General features: G+C 37.0%; 2 protein-coding genes across 2 annotated transcripts; both read right to left on the bottom strand.

Moving 5' to 3' along the window:
- Positions 1-309: 309 nt before the first annotated feature.
- On the bottom strand, positions 310-1,242 carry Or8c19 (olfactory receptor family 8 subfamily C member 19). The gene has a single exon (NM_001000443.1). The coding sequence runs from the start codon at positions 1,240-1,242 to the stop codon at positions 310-312; it is 933 nt and encodes a 310-aa protein (NP_001000443.1).
- Positions 1,243-8,210: 6,968 nt separating this feature from the next.
- Positions 8,211-9,152, bottom strand: Or8c18 (olfactory receptor family 8 subfamily C member 18). Its single transcript, NM_001000442.1, has one exon. The coding sequence runs from the start codon at positions 9,150-9,152 to the stop codon at positions 8,211-8,213; it is 942 nt and encodes a 313-aa protein (NP_001000442.1).
- Positions 9,153-21,747: the final 12,595 nt, after the last annotated feature.

Raw genomic sequence — 21,747 nt, 5'->3', positions numbered from 1 at the left:
CTTCTCATCATTTCTTTTATAAAATATAGCTGTATGTCATAAGACCATCAAATCAGGAAATAGTTTCCAAATGTTAGAATTACAAGAAATATATGTGTGAGATTACATAGTGCATTACTAGCATAATTCTAAGCCTAACAAGTCCCAAAATAGGCAAACACATATTTACAATTTATAAGGAGAAGAAAAATGATATAGTAGAAAAGATGTTGACTTTGTTGAAATATAAGGAGGAGAAAGAGAAGAAGGATAATGAAAATTACCCAGCAACGCACTGGGACATGGCTCTGTGAAGCACTACTGGTTCCATTAACTTGTGATTCTCTTCAACGTTTTCTTCACAGCAATTTTGACATCTTTGTTCTGAAGACTATAAATAAGAGGATTTAGCACGGGCACCAGACATGTATAAAACACTGTTAGAAATTTTCCTTGGCCCACAGTCTTAGCAGATGATGGCTTGACATAAGCAAGCAGCCCAGATCCATAAAAGAGGCTAGCAGTGATGATGTGGGACCCACAAGTGCCCAAGGCTTTGGACCAACCCTTACCTGAAGACATATGAAGAATATTGAAAAGGATCAGAGCATAAGAGATTAAGATAAGGAGGCTACATAAAATGATAGCTGTACCCACCACAGCAGAGCTCACAAGCTCATTGACATAGGTGTTCGTGCAGGAGATCCGAAGGAGAGGGAAAATGTCACACATGTAGTGGTTGATGATGTTGCTACGGCAAAAGTTGAGCCTAAACATAAAGCCTGTGAGGATCATGGCACTAGCAAACCCCATCAAATATGACATAAACATCAAAAGACAACAGATCCTAGGTAACATGATAGCCTTGTACAGTAAAGGCTTACAGATGGCCACATAGCGATCATAAGCCATGGCTGTCAACACATAACTCTCAGAGTTCACAAAAAAGCAGAAGAAAAAAAGCTGAGTCATGCATCCCTTGAAGGAGATGGTGTTCTTCTCTAAGAAAAACTTCATCAGCATTTTGGGGGTAAAGACAAATGAGTACCAAAAATCAATGAAGGACAAATTGAAGATGAAAAAGTACATCGGGGTGTGAAGGTTTGAATTCAAGAAAATGAGACTCATTAAGCTCAAGTTTCCCACCATGGTGGCTGTGTAGTTCATCAAAAACAGAGCAAACAGGGGCAACTGAAGCTCAGGTTGGTCTGTCAGTCCCATAAGAATAAACTCAGACACTGAAGAGTCATTTTCTGTAGCCATTTGCTTCGTGGATGGGCTCTGTAAGAATAGAAGGTTATACTACCAAGCAATTCATCTTTGACTCCAGAGGCATAAGCTAAAACTAATGGCTTATAAGCTTGTATCAAAGGGGCATATAGCAAGTCGTGCAAAGATCTCCAACTATTCATTTCAATTCTGAGGAGCCCTTATTTCTCTTCTATCCTTCTAATAATGTGTGTATATGTCCAGAAAGCATGCATTTTTAATATAATTCCATCCCATTGCTTATTCTTTACTAACAAATAAAACTGAAAAGAGCAATGTGCAAGGACATTTACACATCATTCATGATTTTCATAACTTTCAGTTTTAAGAAACATAATTCAAAGAAGGATAATTTTGTGTTTACCATTGTTCACCCGGAGCTTCTTCGTGTTCTTGATCTCTTAAAGCCTTTCTCCTTACTCTACTGAGAGGACCTAGTATTCAGTAATTAAAAAAAAAGTTATAGACATCAGCACAGATGTATTTATGAATTCCCAGAAGAGGTACATGGGGAATTTCTGTTTGAAATTTTCTCGACAAATTTCATTTCACATATACAAAGTAAATAATGTAAGTCTCTAAAGCTTTGTCTCAGTCAAATGAGAATATCTATTTCAAGGCCACGGTTTCTGAGAAAATTCATTAGGATCACAGGAAATTATTCTATTCTTTATGTCTTCCTCCCTGTTGGATGTGTGCCTGGAGTCTTAATTAGTAAATTACATGCATTCAGTGCCACGTAACTATCACTGGATCTTTGGAGATTCAAAATACTAGTCAATATTTTATTTCCTACCAGGGTTACCTAATCTCTTTGTCACTTATGAGTGTTTCTCTTTGTCCTTTCCGTCTGTGCTTTGCATATTAGTCAGAGTTCTCTAGAGTCACAACACTTATGAATAGTCGCTATAAAGTAATGGAATTTGTTATGATGACTTACATTCTGTTGTCCAACTCCCCAAAAATGGTCAGCTGTGAATGGGACGTCAAAGGATCTAATAGTTCCTCAGTCCCACAAAGCTAGTTGATTCTAACAGATGTGCTGGCAAGTAAATGCAAGCACGTGAAGAGCAGCAAATCTTCCTTCTTCTAATGTCCTTAAATAGGTCTCCAGCAGAAACTGTGGCCCAGATTGAAGGTGTGTACCACCGTGCCTGGATCTGGGACTTGTTTTGTCCCAGGTTGACCTTGAACTCAAAGATCTTCTTGCCTTAGTCTCCTGAGATTCATAGCCATTATGGCTCAAGATCTCCATGCCAAGATCTAAGTCAGAAACTTGTATCTCCCAAGCTCAAGATCGGGATCACAGGTGAGCCTTCCAATTCTGGATTGTAGTTCATTCCAGATATAGTCAAGTTGACAATTAGGAATAGTCATTACACTTTGTAAAACTGCATAAGAAGAGTGTCGCAGGGCATCCTCATCAGTCATTCATAGCTTCCCTCGGGCACCTCTGATTGCAATAATACACACCAGATCACTGATTTATCATTATACAAAGAAGTTCTACAAAGCCTCTAGAAGAATAGGGACAGTCTCTCACATCAGCCTGACTTTACACTCACTCCTCCACTTCCTATTTATGAAAGTGTAGATTTCCTTGACTTCTCTTTAAATATAGTTCCATCTGCATATTTTATGCCTGCCTATGAAATAGAAAAAGAAAAGGGGGGGCTTGAGTTTTGAACCAATGGCAAAGTTATTGCTTATAGAAGTCTGTTAGAGCTAATTACATAAAAAACAATAATAAAATTATTAAATGCAAGTGATATCTCACCACTGTTATGAAGATGATATACATGATGTGTGTGGAAAATGTATTGAACATAATGAAAGACACTGGTAAATGTTTGTTCCCTGATCCTGTTTTATTTTCTTGTTCAGTTTCATCAATGTGTTCTAGCCTGGTCACATTTGAGTGAAGCACACTTATTGTGTTGCTGTTGACCTGTGTAGAAAGAATAAACAGCAAGCTTGGCTCTTTATGTCATGTGAGTCTCTCCTCCCTACCACCCACACATGTCAGTCGGAGCCAATAAAATGTCTCAGGCGTTTTCAAATGTGTTATTGATATCAATAGAGAACAGAAGGTGAGACTCTGAAGTATGTTTTGACATGGTAACTAGATTGAATGAAGAACACTGGGAGAGTGAACAAATTTGTGTCAACAATAACATTCTGTTTTCAAATTAGTTAAGAATGAGGAGCAGATAGATTGAGATATAACACTGCTTACTTCTGTAAGACACTAACAAATTCTCCACCAATTGTTTGCATCATTCATATCTCCCTGAGAAATGTGTGAAATTTTCTAATATTTTTAGTGTTCTATTCTTTGTAATTTTCATATTTGTCATGGCTTCTTATTTTAGTCATTTTATTTGATGATTACTAACATATTCTTGTTTAAGTTTTCAAGTTCTTATTCTTTTTGTAATTTTTTGAATAGTTACAAGTAAATTTTAAATGACATGAATGTTAACTCCAAAAATTGAATTTTACTGAAAATAGTTTGCATCTTTCATCTTGTTTTTATCTCAAAATTCTGATATAAAATAATATTTTATCCTATGAAAGTTTCATTCATTTATACAATGTGTATCGATAATATCAATCCACTAGTACTGCTCTCCAAATACACTTAATGCTTCAACTTCATCTTTATTTGGTCTTATATCTTTTTATTTATGCACTTTTATTGCTACTAATAATTCCTGAGTCCACTCAATTCTACTCATATGTATATGAGTATATTGGGTATCCACTAGGGCCTTAGGAACCTATCAGTTGCCATGTCTAAAAGAAAGCATAGACTTTCCCTTCAATGGCCATCACTGCAAATAATTCATCAGATAGGTGTATCACAAGAGGGACACTTACCCCACTCCAAACACATACAGAAATGAAAATAATCATTTAAAGTTTATTTATTGCAGTAAAAATGAACAAAGAACAAATTATTTTTGCAAAAATTTCACTAATAACTCTTATGTTGCATGTTTAATCACAACAGTATACCAAATTTGATATCATAGATATATTTACATCACAGATATAATGGGCACGAAAACTTATTTTCAGACCAGTAGCAAAAGTATTTCATTAATAATTTCAATTAAATATCCTATTTAATGATTTATGCCACAAGAAGAAAGATGTTTAATAATTCTCTGAGGGTAAAATAATAGTGATAGTTGTCCTCTTCACCTAACACAGTTTTTCTTTTCACCTAGTTCTTGTTCATATTATTTCCACCTTTTTTTATGCTGTGGATGTGGGTAAGTTTATACTCATGCAAAAAGAAGCCATTGTGCATGTGTGAAAAATAAAGAACAACTTATAGAAGTGGGATGTATCTTTCAACTATGTGGCAAGTCTCAGTACCTACCAAGCCATTTCTCAGACCACATTAACATTATAAAGGTCAAATAGACAGGTAGAAAAATAGTATAAACAAATAAGGAACATCATCAAGATAATATGTTTGAAAGTTGCTTATGTGACTTTCTATACTACCCAGTCTTATGTTGAAAAGCACCTAAAGTTGGAGGAAAGATTTTTGGTTGTCAACTTGACTAATTTGAAATATCAGGAATCTCTAAAGTGCTTGGGCACACCTGTGAAGATTTTTTCTCCTTAACAGACCATTTGAATTAGGATGATCCCCATCTAACTCAGTTCACTGATATATGAAAACACACCTTCAATTCACTTCTCATCTGTGCCACACTTTCCGCTGGATGCCTATCCAAAGGATAAGGAAGAGGGAAGCTCTCTTTTTCTGTTCGTTTCCTCCTACCTGCATTAGCAAGTCCATTCCTTCACTAGCGTTAGAACCTACTTCTGGGAATTCCAGGATATACTTAAGACCAGCTGGGACATTCAGCCTCATGGAATGAATGTTTACTGGATTATTGGACCTTTTCTACATAGGCTGTCATTGTTGGATAAGGTGGTCCACAGTTTATATGTATATGTATATGTATATGTATATGTATATGTATATGTATATGTATATGTATATGTATATGTATATGTATATGTATATGTATATGTATATGTATGTATGTGAATGTACATGTATGCACACGTGTATGTATATGTATATATGTTCATGTGTGTATATGAAAAGAGGGAGAGAGAGAGAGAGCAAGAGAGAGAGAGCAAGAGAGAAAGGAGAGAGATATTGTATAAGTCCTGTTACTCTAGAAAACCTTGTTATAATGTGGCAATGGCATATACTTTTAATCCCAGCACATGGAAGGCATAGAAAGGCAGGATCTCTGAGTTTAAGGCCAGCCTGTTGTAAAAAGTGAGTTCCAGGACAGCCAGGGCTACACAGAGAATCCTGATTAGTACAAATGCTTATTTAAACTTAGGAAGTAAATACTTCTCTTTCCTTTCCACTGAGAACAGATGTATTAATGTTTGCTAAAAAAATTTTCAGATATGTCTGTATGAATGTATACAAAGATGCTATTACTTGGGTTGCAATCCCTATGGACAGAAGAGAGTTCCCCAAAAACACTCTGAAAAAATATCGTGTTTTTCTAACTTTCCATATGAGCAATCAGCTAAAAACACCCTTGTAATGCAGAAAGCATTGTAATAACTTACTCAATATTAAACTAAATTCAAATGTTTAGCTCTCTGATACAAATCATTTAAATTAGGTTGATTTAAAGTTTTTAACAGGCATTTTTCTCTAAGCCCATATTTAAAACAAAATTTCTTTCAATCCTTCATATGTCAATGTAAAATAATTAATAGTTGAGAAATTTACTGTACCATAAACTGGAAATATTCAGTATTTTGCAGATATGACTCAAAAGCTTTGCTTCATGATAAATGCTCATAATTCTCTGGAAGCTTGCAAAAGTCACCATATTGACAAGGCAGTGGCCTAAGAATACATTAGCACTAAACAGTTTCTGAAAGAAAGCAGGAGGTAGAAAGCTGACTGGAATTTAGACAGAGACCTCAATGGGGCAGCTTTAATGAAATGTCATGCTTATGTGGCTTCTTCAGTAAGGCACCTGCCTATGACTTTCCAATATTCCTGCCAGTAACTTCTGTCTAGAGCTACATAGTAATTTGCAAAATAGCCATCATTTCACCAAGCCATACCTCTACCATATTATTTCTTTGGTTTGCCATCTGGAGTAAATGGACTTTATTATTTTTTTGCTAGGAGAACTCACAACATTCACTGAGAAGTATCAGCCCATAACTCACTCACTTATGATTGTGATGAACAGTATGATGTATCTTCAGCCAGCAGACACATTCAAAAAGTGTGACAGAATGTAAATTTCCTATTTGTATATTTCCTGAATAGATTATTGTCTGTCCAAGATATAACATGAGACAGACTTCTTAAAGTATATTTGTAACTTTGGGAATAGTGACATGCTTCAATCCTACGTTTGGCCAAATTCCTCAATTCCCACCGTACCAGAAATAAATATCACTAACAGAAAAGCAATTGTGGAATATCATTTTGATGTTTACCATGCTTGTGACACTTAAAGATGAGGCTCTAATAGGATAGCATGCATGATTTTATTTGTACTTCAAATTCCTATACATAGCTCCTTTAATAATCATGTAACTTCTTCTACAACCCTAATCTCTACAGTAGTCCATATCCTTATAAAAAAATCTAAACTCTGTAATAATCCATATTCTTATATATCCCACTCCTAATCTTTGTGATAGTTCATATTCTCTTACGTTCCTCTAACTTGCAATCTTTGGGAACAATTCTGCTGAGATTTACTCCATTTCTTTAGAATTCTGTGTTGCTTTTGTGTGTTTCCTTCTTTTCTTTTAAGTCATTTTTTAAAAAAAATGTATGAGTGCTTTGGCTTGAATTTATATATGTGTGTGACACTTGCATGCCTCACACATCAAGGCCTGAAGAAGGCCTTGAACTGACTTTACAGGCAGTTGTGATGAGCTATGATGTGGGTGATGAAGACTCAGCCTAGATCTTGTGCAAGAAAAGCATAAACCTTATTCACGAAGTCATCTCCACTATTCCTGCCCTATTCATTTCTCATAAGATACATAAAGTAGTAAATTGGGATCTGCATCATTGATTGTACCGTCTTACCAAAGTCATACAGGCATTTTTTAAACTACATGACATAGATGGTAGGTAGGTAGATAGATAGATAGATAGATAGATAGATAGATAGATAGATAGATAGACAATAGACAGATAACAGGAAGTAGAGATTTATTATGGAATGAATCTTTTTTTAATTAAAACCTCAAACAAGATAATCTATCAATATACCCCTAATCATTAAGTGGGTTTTGATTTTTCAGAAAAAAGAATCCTCCTCTGTTTTATTTTTATTTTTACAACAGAGTATCCATTTGAGGAAAGACAGAAAATAACCTAGACTTCAACATGTATTATCAGAATTGAAAGATTCGAGGTATTGGGCAGTGAATTGAACGTATTACATACTCTGATATCTATAAAAATAAAACCATATTACAACAAATTACAGATGTCCATCACAGCTTTAAAGCTAAAAGCCTGGAGTATGAATCATTCTCAAAAAGAAAGTGGATAGTAACTAAAATTGGGGGAGTTATTTCAAGCCTATGATTTTTCTCATCATTTCCTTTATGAACTGTATCTGCAGGTCATAATACTATCAAATAAGGAAATAGTTATATATATAGTCTCCAAAGGTTAGAAAGAAATGAATTGCAAAATATACATATGTGAGATTACATAGCACAAAATCAGCATAATTTAACATACCAAGTCCAAAAACAGGCACACACACATATTTATAATTCATAATGAGAAGAAAAAAATGATATAGTAGAAATCATGTTGACATTGTGGAAATGTAAGGGAAAGCAGAAAGAATAAAAGGTGGGTAGTGAGAAAGATAAGCAGTCCCCTGGGGACAGGGTTATGTGAAGCACCACTAGTACAATTAACTTGTGATTCTCTTCAATGTTTTCTTCACAGCAATTTTGACATCTTTGTTCTGGAGACTGTAAATGAGAGGATTCAGCATGGGCACCAGAAATGTATAAAACACTGAAAAAATTTTTCCCTGGCCTACAGTCTCAGCAGAAGATGGCTTTACATAAGCAAGCAGCCCAGATCCATAGAAGAAACTAACAGTTATGATGTGAGAACCACAAGTGCCCAAGGCTTTGGACCAACCCTTACCTGAAGACATATAAAGGATATTGGAAAGGATCATAGCATAAGAGATTAAGATAAGGAGGCTACATAAAATGATACCTGTACCCACCACAGCAGAGCTCACAAGTTCATTGACATAGGTGTTACTGCAGGAGATCCGAATGACAGGGAAGATGTCACACATGTAGTGATTGATGATGCTGATATTACAAAATTTGAGCCTAAACATTAAGCCTGTGAGGATCATGGCACAAACAAACCCTATCAAATATGAAACAAATATCAGAAGACAACAGATCCTAGGTACCATGATAGCCTTGTATAGTAAAGGCTTACAGATTGCCACATAGCGATCATAGGCCATAGCTGTCAGCACATAACTCTCAGAGTTCACAAAAAAGCAGAAGAAAAAGAGCTGAGTTATGCATCCTCTGAAGGAGATGGTGTTCCTCTCTAAAATAAAACTCATCAGCATTTTGGGAGTAAAGACATATGAATAACAAAAGTCAATAAAGGACAAATTGAAGATAAAAAAGTACATCGGGGTATGAAGATTTGAGTTCAAGAAAATGAGACTCATTAAGCTCAAGTTTCCCATCACAGTGGCTGTGTAGTTCATTAAAAACAGAGCAAATAGGGGCAGCTGGAGCCCAGGTTGGTCTGTCAGTCCCATAAGAATAAATTCAGACACAAAAGAGTCATTCTCCATAATTATTTTCTTCATGTATAGCAACTGTAAGAATAGAAGGTGACACTACCAATCAACTTATCCTTTACTCCAGAATGATAAGTTAAAACTGTTTTACAAACTTAGGTTCAAGGAACACATAGCAAGCCATAGAAAGATTCCCAGGAACTCATCTTAATTTCACATGAGCCTCTATTTCCTCTTTCCATTAACTGTAATATGTATATCTGTCCAGAAAGCATGAAAATAAACATCTGAATTAGTTATAATTTCATCTCTTTCTTTACTACCAATTAAAACTGAAAGGAGCAACACATAAGAACTTTTATGCAGTATTTATAATTTAAATACCATCTGGTTTTAAGATATATATCCAAGTCAAAGATGATTTTATGCATACATTTGTTCTCCTGGATCCTTCTTTCATTTTGGTTTTCTTAGAGTTTCCCTCTTTATGGTACTGAGAGGGCCAAGTATCCAACAATAAAGAAAAGTATAGATAGCACTACTAATTTCTTTATGAACTCTTAGAAGAGGTACACAGGGAATTTTCATTTGAGAGTTTCTTGGCAAATGTATTTTCACATACACAAAATAAAATAACAATATTACCTAAGTCTCCAAAGCATTGCCTGACTCAAATGAGAATACCTATTTCAAGGCCAAGATTTCTGAGAAAAATCATTGGGATCACAAACAATTACTCTCTTCTTTATGACTATTTCCCTGCTGGCTGTGTGCCTGGAGAACCTTAATTAATAATCTTGTGCTTGCATTCAGTGCAATGGAACTAATATTGGATCTTTTAAGATTCAAAAGTTACTAGACTATGATTTCCCACTAGGAATTCCTAGTCCCCTTTACAGAGTGGCGAGCTTTCCTCTTTGTCTTCCTCCTCTACGCTTTGTACAACTCTACCAGAAGAATGTCCAAGGACATACTTATCTGCCATTTGTAACTTTCCTATAGGTATCTCTGATAGTAGTTATGTACATTAGACTAGTTTTTTTTTAATACTGTACGAAAACAAATTCTACAAAGAGATTGAAAAAATAGAAACAATCTCTCAAATCAGCCTGAGTTTATGCTCACTTCTCCACTTCCTAGACTTCCATGACCTTGGACTATTTATAATTATACCTACATATTCTTATGTATGCCTATAAAACAGACTCAGAAAAGGGGAGGAACATGAGTTGTAGACCAATGGTAAACTTCTCACTTATAAAAGTCTGTGGGATTCATGCTGGAAAAACAATAATAAAATTACCAAATAAAATTAAGGATATATTTCATTGTAGTTTTGATATAAAGATGATGCACGTGATGTGTTAAAACTGCATTAGGCAGCACAATATCTGAGCAACTGATTACCCTCCATCCTGTTAGAATAGACCTTCCTATTCATAACCCAAGTTATTACTTACTACACTTCGTTTCTTCTGGGATGCTCTTATCTCAAATTGGCAAGCTGATATGGCTACATTGTTATGACTCAGCTAACTCATGGCAGCTCCCCTTTCTTCTCTCCTGCATGTTCTTCTTCAATTAATTCCATGGCAGTTTCTCCCTTCTTCTCCCAAGCTCACGAAACCCTAACCCCGCCTGCCTCTTCTGCCCAGCTATTAGCTGTTGGCATTTTTATTTACCAATCAGAATCAATTTGGGGGCAGGGTCCCAGAGGCTATGTGCAGACTTCATTCCTAGGGCCACCACCAAGCATTACAATAGACAGTAGAAGACAAAATGTCAACAGCAGCCTTTTCAGATTCCACCTCCCCTATTGCTAGGAGTCTTAGCTAGGGTCATACTTATAGATTCCTGGGAGTTTCCATCATCCTAGGAATCTAGCTTATCCCAGAGATCCCAGTCCTCTCTCCCTTCTTTCTCTGATACTTGATCCCTCCTGTTCTTCTCCCTAACCCTTCTGTCACCAGGTTCTCTCCCTCCAACAACCACTGATGTCTATTGCATTTCTCCTTCTCATTGAAATTCATGCATCCTCTCATGAGCCCTCCTTTTTACTTAGCTTCTTTAATTCTGGAGATTGTAGCATGGATATTCTGTACCTTATGGATAATATCGACTTATAAGGGAGTACTGGAGTATTGCCATGATTTTTTTGTTTTGTTTTGTTTTGTTTTTTTTTACTAAGGATGATCTTTTCTAGCCCCACCCATTTGCCTACAAATTTCATTATGTCCTCGATTTTAATAGTTGAGTAATGTTGCACTGTATAAATGTACCCCATTTTCATTATTTATTCTTTTGTTAAGGGTCATTTAAATTGTTTGCAGCTTCTGGCTATTATGAATAAAGCTGCTATGAACATAGTTGAGCAATTGTCCTTTTGGTATGTTTGTGTAAGACTCAAGAAAAGCCCACCAAGTCCTGCGTCCGGGATGTCCTACTCACCGAGACACAGAGACGAAGACCAATGTAATAAACGAGAGGCTTTACTAGTCCAGTGCACTAGGGTTGTTCTGCAATCCGGGCAGAGGTGACCCTGGGAACAACGGCACATGCTTTTTATACTTTTTTTTTTTTTTCGGAGCTGGGGACTGAACCCAGGGCCTTGAGCTTCCTAGGTAAGCGCTCTACCACGGAGCTAAATCCCCAACCCCTTTTTATACTCTTTTAGGGGTACAAATTACATCAGTAAATTTACAGTTTAAACTTATTGGCTAAGCATATTGACCTTTAAATCTATTGGCTAGTAAGTATGACATACATTCAAGCTCCAGCAGGGAGACATCTTTGGCCCTGTAGAGCAGGTAGTGGGGGATCCTGCCCCTGTTCCATTTGTGATACTTCTAGAATGGGGTGTTTACTCAGCAAATTCTTGTGGAGCTCCGCTGCGGGAAGTTCCCAACACCTGATGTTTTCTGAGATAGTTTTTGTGGGCTTGGTCCCCACGTTCCACAGTACTGCGTTATGTCCCATAAGTTTGAGAAACCAATTAACCCAATTAAATTTGGAGCACAGAACTAAACAGACAGTTCTCAATACAGAAATCCTGAATGGTGGAATAGCTCTTAAAGAAATGCTAAACATCCTTATTCATCAGGGAAATGCAAAACAAAAAGACCCTGAGATTCTACTTTACTCCAATCAGAAAGACTAAAATCAATAACGAAAGGAACAGTATATGCTGCATATGAAGAAAGGGGATCAGTACTCTATTGCTGGTGGGAGTGCAAACTTGTGCAACCACTCTGGAAATTTGGCAGAAAGCCAGAAAAAGTTCTATCTGAAGAGCCAACTATACTGCTTCTGGGCATGTGCTCAAAAGATGCTCTACCATATCACAAGGACACATGCTCTACTATGTTCATAGCAGCTCTATTCATAATAGCCAGAAACTGGAAACCACCCAGATGTACCTCAACCAAAAACCGGATTCAGAAAATGTGGTTTATTTACACAATGGAATATTATTCAGCTATTAGAAACAAGGGCATCATGAATTTTGCAAGCAAATGGAAGGAACTAGAAATATATCCATTACTATATCCTGAGTGATGTAGCCCATATCTAAGTGGAGAATCATAGTCTTTTATCACTGATAGAAGATGAGCCATAAAGTACAGAATACCCATGATATACCCCCACAGACCCAAAGAAATTAAATGAGAAGGAAGACCAAAAACAAAGATGCTCGAATCACGCTAAGAAGTGGAAACAAAATAATGGTAGAAGAGAGGTAGTGGAATAGGGAAGCAGGAGAAGGGGTGGGGAGTGACACTAGGGAAGCCCAGAAGGAGAATTAATGGAATTTGGCAACTGTTGGGAAAGGGTTGTTGGGGATGGAGCTAATCTCTAGGAAGTCTCAGAGACCTGGGATAGGGGAGGCTCCCAGGAGCCAATGCAGGTGACCTTAGTCAAACTGCCTAACAGTAGGGTCATGGAATTGAAGAGGCCACTTCTAGTAGCCAGGCAAGACCCTCAGTAGAGAGATAAGGCCACCAACCCACCCACAAAACTTTTGACCCAAAATGTGTGTTATCTAAAAAAATAAAATAAAATAAAATAAATGCAGAGATGAAGCAGATAGATACTGAGAGAAAGACCAACCAATAACTGTCCCAACTTGAAACCCATCCTATGGGCAAGCCCCAATCTTCCACTATTAATAGTATTCTGCTATGCTTGCTAACATAACAGGAACATAGCAAATCTGTCCTCTGAGAGGTTCAATCCAGCAGGGGACTGAAATAGATGCAGATACCCTCTATTATCTTCACAAAATTATATTTCAGGTCACTTTCTTGTGTTTTATCTGTGTTAGGATCCCCAGAGTTTGCCGTAGTAAGGTATCTAAACTCAGGAAGTACCATAATTTCTGGCACTTATTTATTGTGTTCTTACACTGACTTTTAGCCAGCTGCTTGTTGCTGGTGCAGGTAGACCCTAGAAACACAAGCCTAGTTGTGGGCCAGAAAATGAAGTGCAGGCTTCTGGGGTTATCTTGTGAGAACCCAGTCAGAAATAGGACAACTCCCCACAGGCTTATAGCCCAACTGAAGACTGAAACCTTCCATTCTGCCCATGACTGCCTAGGGGAAGGACAGATAAGGAAATGGCCTAAACAGGGAACCACCCTGCCTAGGGTGAGGCCAGAGAAGGAAGTTACTCAGAGAAAAGACAATGCCAGGAAATACCACAAATTCCACAAGATGGGCAGGACAGGGCCAAATGAAGGAGACAACCTTCCCATTAGAGTAGACCAATAACTTTAAATGTTGCTCAGGGTAACCAATCACAGCCATCCAACTCTGGAGACCGCTGAATTCCCCTCCAAAATGTTTTTAAATAGTGTGTGCTCGTGGTTTCCTCTTGCCTTCATGCTGGGGGATCCCAACCTGCGTTGGAACAATAAACCTCTTGTGATTGCAGCAATTCTGGTCTCTGTGGCCTTATTGAGTGGGGGTCTTCCGACATACTCTTATAATCTCAGCACTGCTATCCTCTCTCCTGAGGAGGTACTGGCAGAGAGGGGATTTGGGCACAGGAAGCAATGCAGGTTGAACTTATATGGATATCCCCAGTGCCAGCAGGTCTCTGGGAATACAGCAAGAATGACAGAATTTTTTGAAAATCTGGTATATTTGTAGACAAAGTATTTTGTTCGAAGTAAGATATGTATTTTTTCAAGTGTAGCTTGTATAGTTTAATAAGCTAAGAGATTAATTTCTAAGATCATAGACCATAATTCTCTAGGAATATGAATAACTGTCAGAAAACCCAAAGTGGAGAGTCAGTACATAAACATGCACAATCAGGAATCCTTTAGAAAGTCATATGCATGGGGATTCAATTATGTACACTACGTTTTTCAGAATAGAACACAGTGTTAAATACAAATTGTGTTCAATGCTCAAGTGACATATGCAGATCAGTAGACAGTGTGCACACATGCACATTGCTGAGGTCACACTATGTGATAGTTTATAAATCTAAATTTAGGATCAGAGCATCTATATAAAGCAGCAAATGTTTGAAAGCTAACAATTTAAGGAACTTTGTGTAACAATCAATAAATATGCTTCTGCATTGCTCTTTGAAGCCCAGTTCATTAAAGTTTGATTTCCCTGCTGCCTGCAAGGCCATATTTCATTGTGGACTGACACTCTTTAATCATTCTGAGTGACCCAGAACATCAACAGGCTAAAGAAACACTTAAATGTAAGAAGAACACTCTTACATTGCTAGTGGGATTGCAAACTGGTATGATCACTTGAGAACTCAATCTGGTAGTTCCTCAGAAAACTGGAAATACTTGTTCCTGAAGATTCAGCTATATTACCCCTGGTCATAACCCAAAGGATGCTCCACCATATCACAAGGATATATGCTCCACTATGCTCATAGCAGTCTTATTTATAATGGCCAGAAGATGAAAACAACCCAAATGTCCCTCAGCAGAAGAATGAATACAGAAAATGTGATATATTTCCCCAATGGAATACTACTCAGCTATTAAAAACAAGGGCATCACGAATATTTCAGGCAAATGGATGGAACTAGAAAATATCTTTCTTCATGAAGTAACCCAGACTCAAAAGGACATACATGCTATATACTCAGTGATAAGTGATTTTAGCCAAAAATTTTCAAATACCCCAAAGCTGTTGCCTGTCTTGAACAGCTGGGCTGCTTTGTCTGGTAGCAGTGGGTGTAGATGTGCCTAACCCTCCAAAGACTTAAGGTACTAGGGTAGGTGTATAGCCAGGGAGAGCCTCCACTCCCTCCGAGGAAAAGGGGAGGGGGATAAGTGTAGGGACTGTGAGAGGGGAGATCAGGAGCAGGGGCAGTGATTGGTATGTAATGTTAATGATAGATAGATAGATAGATAGATAGATAGATAGATAGATAGATAGATACAAACATACATACATACATACATACATACATACATACATACATACATACATAAAAACATTCAGCATTCTTAGCCATCAAGAAATTTCAAATCAAATTAGTATATGATTTTACCTGCCCTAATGGCTAAGATCAATAACAAAAGTGACCACTCATGTTGACAAAGTTGTGGAGTAAAGAGAACTCTCCAACATGGCTTGTGACAGTGCAAAGTTGTACAAGTGTTATGGAAACCACTATGCTGGTTCCTCAGATTATTGGGAGTCAATCTACCTGAAAATCTGATTATTCCACTCCTGTGTAGATATCCAAAGTGTCCTTTTGGAATGTTGATCACTGTTCTATTCACAGGGGTCAGAAATTGGAAACAACCTAGAAGTCCTTCAACAGAAGAATAAATAAAGAAAATGCACATTTACAGAATGGAGCACTATTCAGCTGTCAAAAATCACATTGTAAAATTAGCAGGGGAATGGTAAGAATTAGAAAAATAACCAAGAAACAAAAAGATAAACATGGTATGCATTTTCTTTATGTGGATATTGTCATTAAATAAATAATAGCAAATTAAAATCTGTAGACCAAGAGAGGTTACCTATAGGGGATGACCCTAGAGGGATAGATAGAACTTCCTGGAGGGACATATAGAATAGATTTTTATGGGTGGACTGGGATTGGGGAGAATGGAATAAAAGGATCACGTCGATAGGTGTAAAAAATATAAGGACAAGCATATATAATTGAGGGGCATTTGAGTGGTTAAATAGAAATCTAGTGCAGTGGAATCTTCCTAGAGCATATGAAGTTGATCCTAGTGAAGTCTCCAAATAATGGGTGAGATTCAACTATCCATCTTTTGTCACCAAGGAAAGCTTTCAATACTAGAACTGTATTACGTTCAACTAGGTTGTTGGCCGAAGTGGTCCTGTGGAAACCCACAAACAACCATGTCTGTTGCCGAGAGCAATATGTTACTCTATACAAACTTACAAGACCAAATTGCTGAAGACAATATTCACGCAAGTCACTGAATGTGTTGATATCAAGCTACCAGGTACACAGAACCTTCACCCCTGTGTTTTAGTGACATTAATACAGGAAAGTATTCTGAAGGCTTCTGTAAGGGAAGTATATACATCAAAAAAAAAACCATAAAAATATTTGATCTACAATATTATACTGACTATAAAATATGCTAAGGCAATACTGCCATAATGTTCGTGGTAGTAATCAACCAATTTCTGACTTGATTTAAGGCCTAATTCATGAAACAAAATATATACCCAACAGGTGAGTTTGAGTAACCAAGAACCAGAGTCTCAGTATCTCAGAGACCTATGTAAAAGCAAATACTACTAGTATTAAAACAAAATAAAAAAAACGATTCCATCTAATGCTATTCTGCTATACTCGTATATAAATGTCTTTTTTAGCCATCATCAAAAAAGCTTCCTCCTGCAGCAGATGGGAAGAAATGCAATTACCCACAGTCAGACATTATACAGAGAGAGAGAGACAGACAGAGACAGAGAGAGAGAGAGACAGAGACAGAGACAGAGAGAGACAGAGAGAGACAGAGAGACAGAGACAGAGAGACCTTGGAACACACTCTAAATGGGATGTCTCCATCAAGTTCCTCCTCCCCAAAGCCTAGAGAACCCAGCAGAAGAGGAGGCTAAAAGAGTGTAAGAGCTATAATGTGTGAAGAACAGCAAGATAACATGGTCTTCGAAATTACCCAAGCAAAGCTAATAGGAATTCACAGAGATTGCAAAAGTAATTATGCTTATGGTTTGAACAAGTCTGTACCATGTCCTTTGCACATGCATTATAGCTTTAGTGTTTTTAAAGCACTCCTGAATGAGTGCATCTCTGACTGGATGACTTCTCTTAGGACTCTTTTCCTTTTGTTGGTTTTCCTTGTCCAAGTTTGATGTGATAGGTTTTTTTTTAATCATATTTTTGTTTTATGTTTTGCTGTTATCTTCTAGAAGCCTGTATTTCCTGATGAGAAAGAAAGAAAGTAGATTGAAATGGTGACAGAGGTTTGGAGGTACTGGAGGAATGGCTGGAAGAGAAACTATAATTACAATATATCATAGGAGAAAAAAATCTATTTCAATAAAAGGAGAAAATAAATAAATAAGTCAGTTGATATATTATGTAAAAATAAAGAAAAAGAAACGAAATAGAATTGCATCCCTTTCTTCGTCTCTGTCTTTCCTCAAGACCCTTTCCATTCTTAAGCTGGTGTTATTTTTATTTGTTATATACAATGGTAAAATGGAGATACTAATGAGTACTTATACTATGGTATGGTTTGCACGTTAAAGCTAAAACTATAAATTAAACCTTTCAAACTGGTGCTTTTAAAGATAACAACAAAAAATGCATTTCACTATTAAAATTCTGGGAGATAACCTGATCCACAGTGTAGCTCAGCGTGTCCTTTGTGGGCCCTCTGAAGCCTGGTTCACCAACTTCTTGATGTCATCATGCTTGGAAGCTTTTTCCACATTGCGTGTCAGATCCATGAGGGATGCATTGAGGATAGGAACACCAGAAGGCTATGTCACTGAGCTTTCCATTCATCTCTGGGATGACCATGGCGATACCTTTGGCAGAACCTTAGGAATGATGTTCTGGGCAGCCCCACAGTCATCATGCCACAGTTTTCCAGAAAGGCCATCTACAATCTTCTGTGTATCAGTAATGGCACGGATGATGGTATGAATCATTCCACAATGCCAACATATCATGGATAACCTTCCCCAGGGATACTAGCAGCTGCTGGTACAAGAACCATTGCTGAAAAGCCTAAGTGAGTTTTCATTCTTATCATGGTTCACAACAATCACTGAAACAGGAACATCTCCAGAAGGGGCAGATATGATAAACCTTTTGGCCCAACCTTTCAATTGGACTATATCCTTCTCTGTGGTGGTGAAGACAACTTTCGACTCTGCAACAAACGTGGAACTAGCAACATCACATTTGATGTCGGTGGGATCTTACTCATAGAAGATGATGATGGCCTTCTGGTGATGACACATTCCCATTCTCAGCCTTAAGTCTACCCTGAAACTTTCCGTGGGTAAAGTCATACTAGCATATATAGACCATGTAAGTTGGGGTCAATGAATGTTTCACTGATAGTAAAAGTATCCACTTGGCAACAGTTGATGGCATCCAAAACTGCCAGATCCATTCACTTAGACCTTTCTCATTGGGTTTGAGGGACTTGACTGGTACTACACACAATGATGATGTTATCTCTGAAAAGTAGAAGTTCAGAAAGCCTCCCCTTAAGAATTATTAAGTTTGCCTTTTTTGATGTTCCTTGAGCATTATGTGCAAAAGTTGTGTTGTTAATGTACCTATTATGGGAAGGCTCCCAAAGATCATTTTGTCTCAGCACCATGTCCTCAATTTACTGTTAGGTAATTTCAAATTATAAACAAGGCAAAGCTTATTTCAAATTGCATGAATGCAATTGAAAGCCTGATTAAATTGTGTGTAAATAACAATTAATTTTAATACATGAGAAGGAAAAATTAATAAGCTCAAATATAACTATATTTCAAGTTAACATACCAAAGCAAAAGGAGCTAGCATGCTGTTTCCAGAAGTCTGGGCATTTAAATAATAACCTGAGGGTCAAGCACAAAATGCCTTCCATGAGTTGTTAGCTAGAGAAATCCAAGAAGATCCAAAAAGATTTATCCAAAAAGCTATTATCATTGTTACTCTTGGTTATTTATAAGACCCAAAATGATAAGAGCCTGTTTATAAAGGCATTGCACATTTTAGATACATGACACAGAGAGGGAAAGGTGCATCTAAGCTACAAACTTCTTTCTTCCTAGTTAGTTTTATCAAAAGTCTAACTCAACCACAAACTATGCATGCTACAATAATGACCTGCCAGGCTGTACACGATTGCACGGTGATGCAATGGTGACAATAATATTGGGGGAATAACCAATCATTTTGTGACTTGACTTTATTTCTGTTTCATATGAAATACTATACATCCAACACTATAGCCTTTTTCAAATGTATAGTGTGAAAGATAACATAATCCTGAAGGATGACAATATACCATTGTTTCCCTAAATGAATATGTGGTGGTCAAGTTGCCTTCCAATTTTTCATCTTTATACCCATAGACTAGTACTGCTCTTAGTCTGAGACAAAGAAGTGTTTTTTTAGTTCATAATTAATGCAAAAACTCACATATTTCAAAGTCCTAGAAAAATATTAAGGAATATGTCTCAGCTATAAATGAACTTCTGCATCATTCCTCTTCCTACGGCCCAGGGAATATTACAGAGAGATAGAGATAATTTAGAAGCTAAGATGATGGAGGAAAGTATCTTGATACTCTCAGCTCTGTGTAATGACCCTTACATGGGAATCCAGGAATAATATGTACTTTCAAATATTGATTATAACCTTTTAAAATCTTTACATTCAATTGAGTTTAAGTAATATACAATATCTTTTTTTCATTTACATACCAAACTTTGAACTGCATAAAATCAATTGCACTTTTCAACTTCAGATATGTCAAAATATCAAAGGCAAAAACCTAATAATCAGAAAGTTTTTACAGTGTTGAACTGCAGCTATTGAAGAGGCCACCAAAAATGTCATCTAATATTGAACAGAAGTATCTATATCCATCCTAAAAAGAAATAGACCAAGGCTTCTGCTTGGAGAGGTAATACCACAGAAATGCTTGCCTGGCCTGGCAAAGTCACAAAAGTGTTAGGAGGATGGAAAAGTTTGCTCCTTGGGTACAGGAAATGAAAGACTGCCCAGAAACACAAGCTACCAGAGTGACCATTGCCCCTGCCTATAACTGCCATAACTGCTATAAGATGTATGTCTTTGCTAGGTTGTCATAATGCAAGAGACAATGACATATACCCTGTCCTTGCTCCTAATAGGCCCATAGTGTGCTAACATATCATACCTCCTTACTTTTGGCTTCACCAGACTGCTTTCTAGACAACAATGCCAGTACAACCATGATGAATTTATAATGGATCCAAGTCACCCAGGACAGGCATGGCCTCAATATCTGAAAGTGTGACAAAGGCTTTTGTTAGAAAACTCTTTCTTAACATTATTTCATGAAAGGGCAAGAGTAAACACCATGGAGAGATGTGCTTGAGGCCTTTCAAGACCATCAAATGAAGAACTTAGAACTCTCAGTGCCATTAGAGGATGGATTGGGCTACATGGGAAAACATACTCTATTTCATAAGCCTATTTAGTCTCCTAAACTGAGCCAGGCTGTTTGCTGAATATTCTGCATCTGGTTCTGCTGATGACTGCAATGGAGCATGTGTACACTTTAATTTATATTGTGCCCGTGGGCCATATTCACTTTCTCTGCTTAATCATGCAAAATAATGAATAGTAAAAGAAAAAAACATTGAAAAGTCTCTAGGCACTCAGGCTTCCTTAAAAATCTTCAAGAATCTGATCACTATTATAGTGAACAGAAATGTTTAACTCTCTATGTTCCACTAATTTCAGCAGATTGGTTTAACTTTTCAAAGGCATCAATTTTCTATTTCTACAATTCTAGGCCATCTATCTTAGAATTTTTCAAATATTGTTCCCATAAAAATTATACCTGAGTAATTCACTGTATTCTAAGCACTCTATATGCACTACTTTGTAACTCTTTTTTTAAAATTGAAATATTCCCTCCTAGAGATAATTCAGGTGCTTATAATACCCAAGACACTCACAAAACTTGTTATCTTCATAAGACACTACCTAAGAACATATTATCAGTATATGGTTTCTGGGGGAAAACAGACTGTAAAATAAAGCTGACTACAAGATGAGCATGGAGCTTTACCAAGGGAAGCTAGACATGCAACAGCAATGCTTCTGGGAGTTCTTCAGTGAACACTGCAGAGAGTATCTCCTACCCACCACAGATAATAACAAAACATAATACAAGGCAAATAATTAGCTGAGTAAAATCAAAGCCGATTATAGTAACTTACAGATTTCCGCTATCTTTTTGAAGTTAAAATTCTAGAATAAGAACACAATCAAATTGTCTTTCATATTTTTGAGTGAATGCGCAGGTAATAAGCCCTGCAAATAAGGAAAAATACTGAAGTCGTACAGAAAAAAAGAAAGAAACAAATTAGAAATAAAGCACAGAATACCAGGCATTTCATTACCTGAGAGAAAATTGCAACCAGTGACACGAAGAGGATTC

Source organism: Rattus norvegicus, chromosome 8, assembly GCF_021556685.1.
Source record: "Rattus norvegicus strain SHRSP/BbbUtx chromosome 8, alternate assembly SHRSP_T2T, whole genome shotgun sequence".
NCBI classification, from domain to species: Eukaryota; Metazoa; Chordata; class Mammalia; order Rodentia; family Muridae; genus Rattus; species Rattus norvegicus.
Note: the sequence above shows the minus strand (reverse complement) of the source record. Positions and strands in the feature narration are given on the sequence as shown.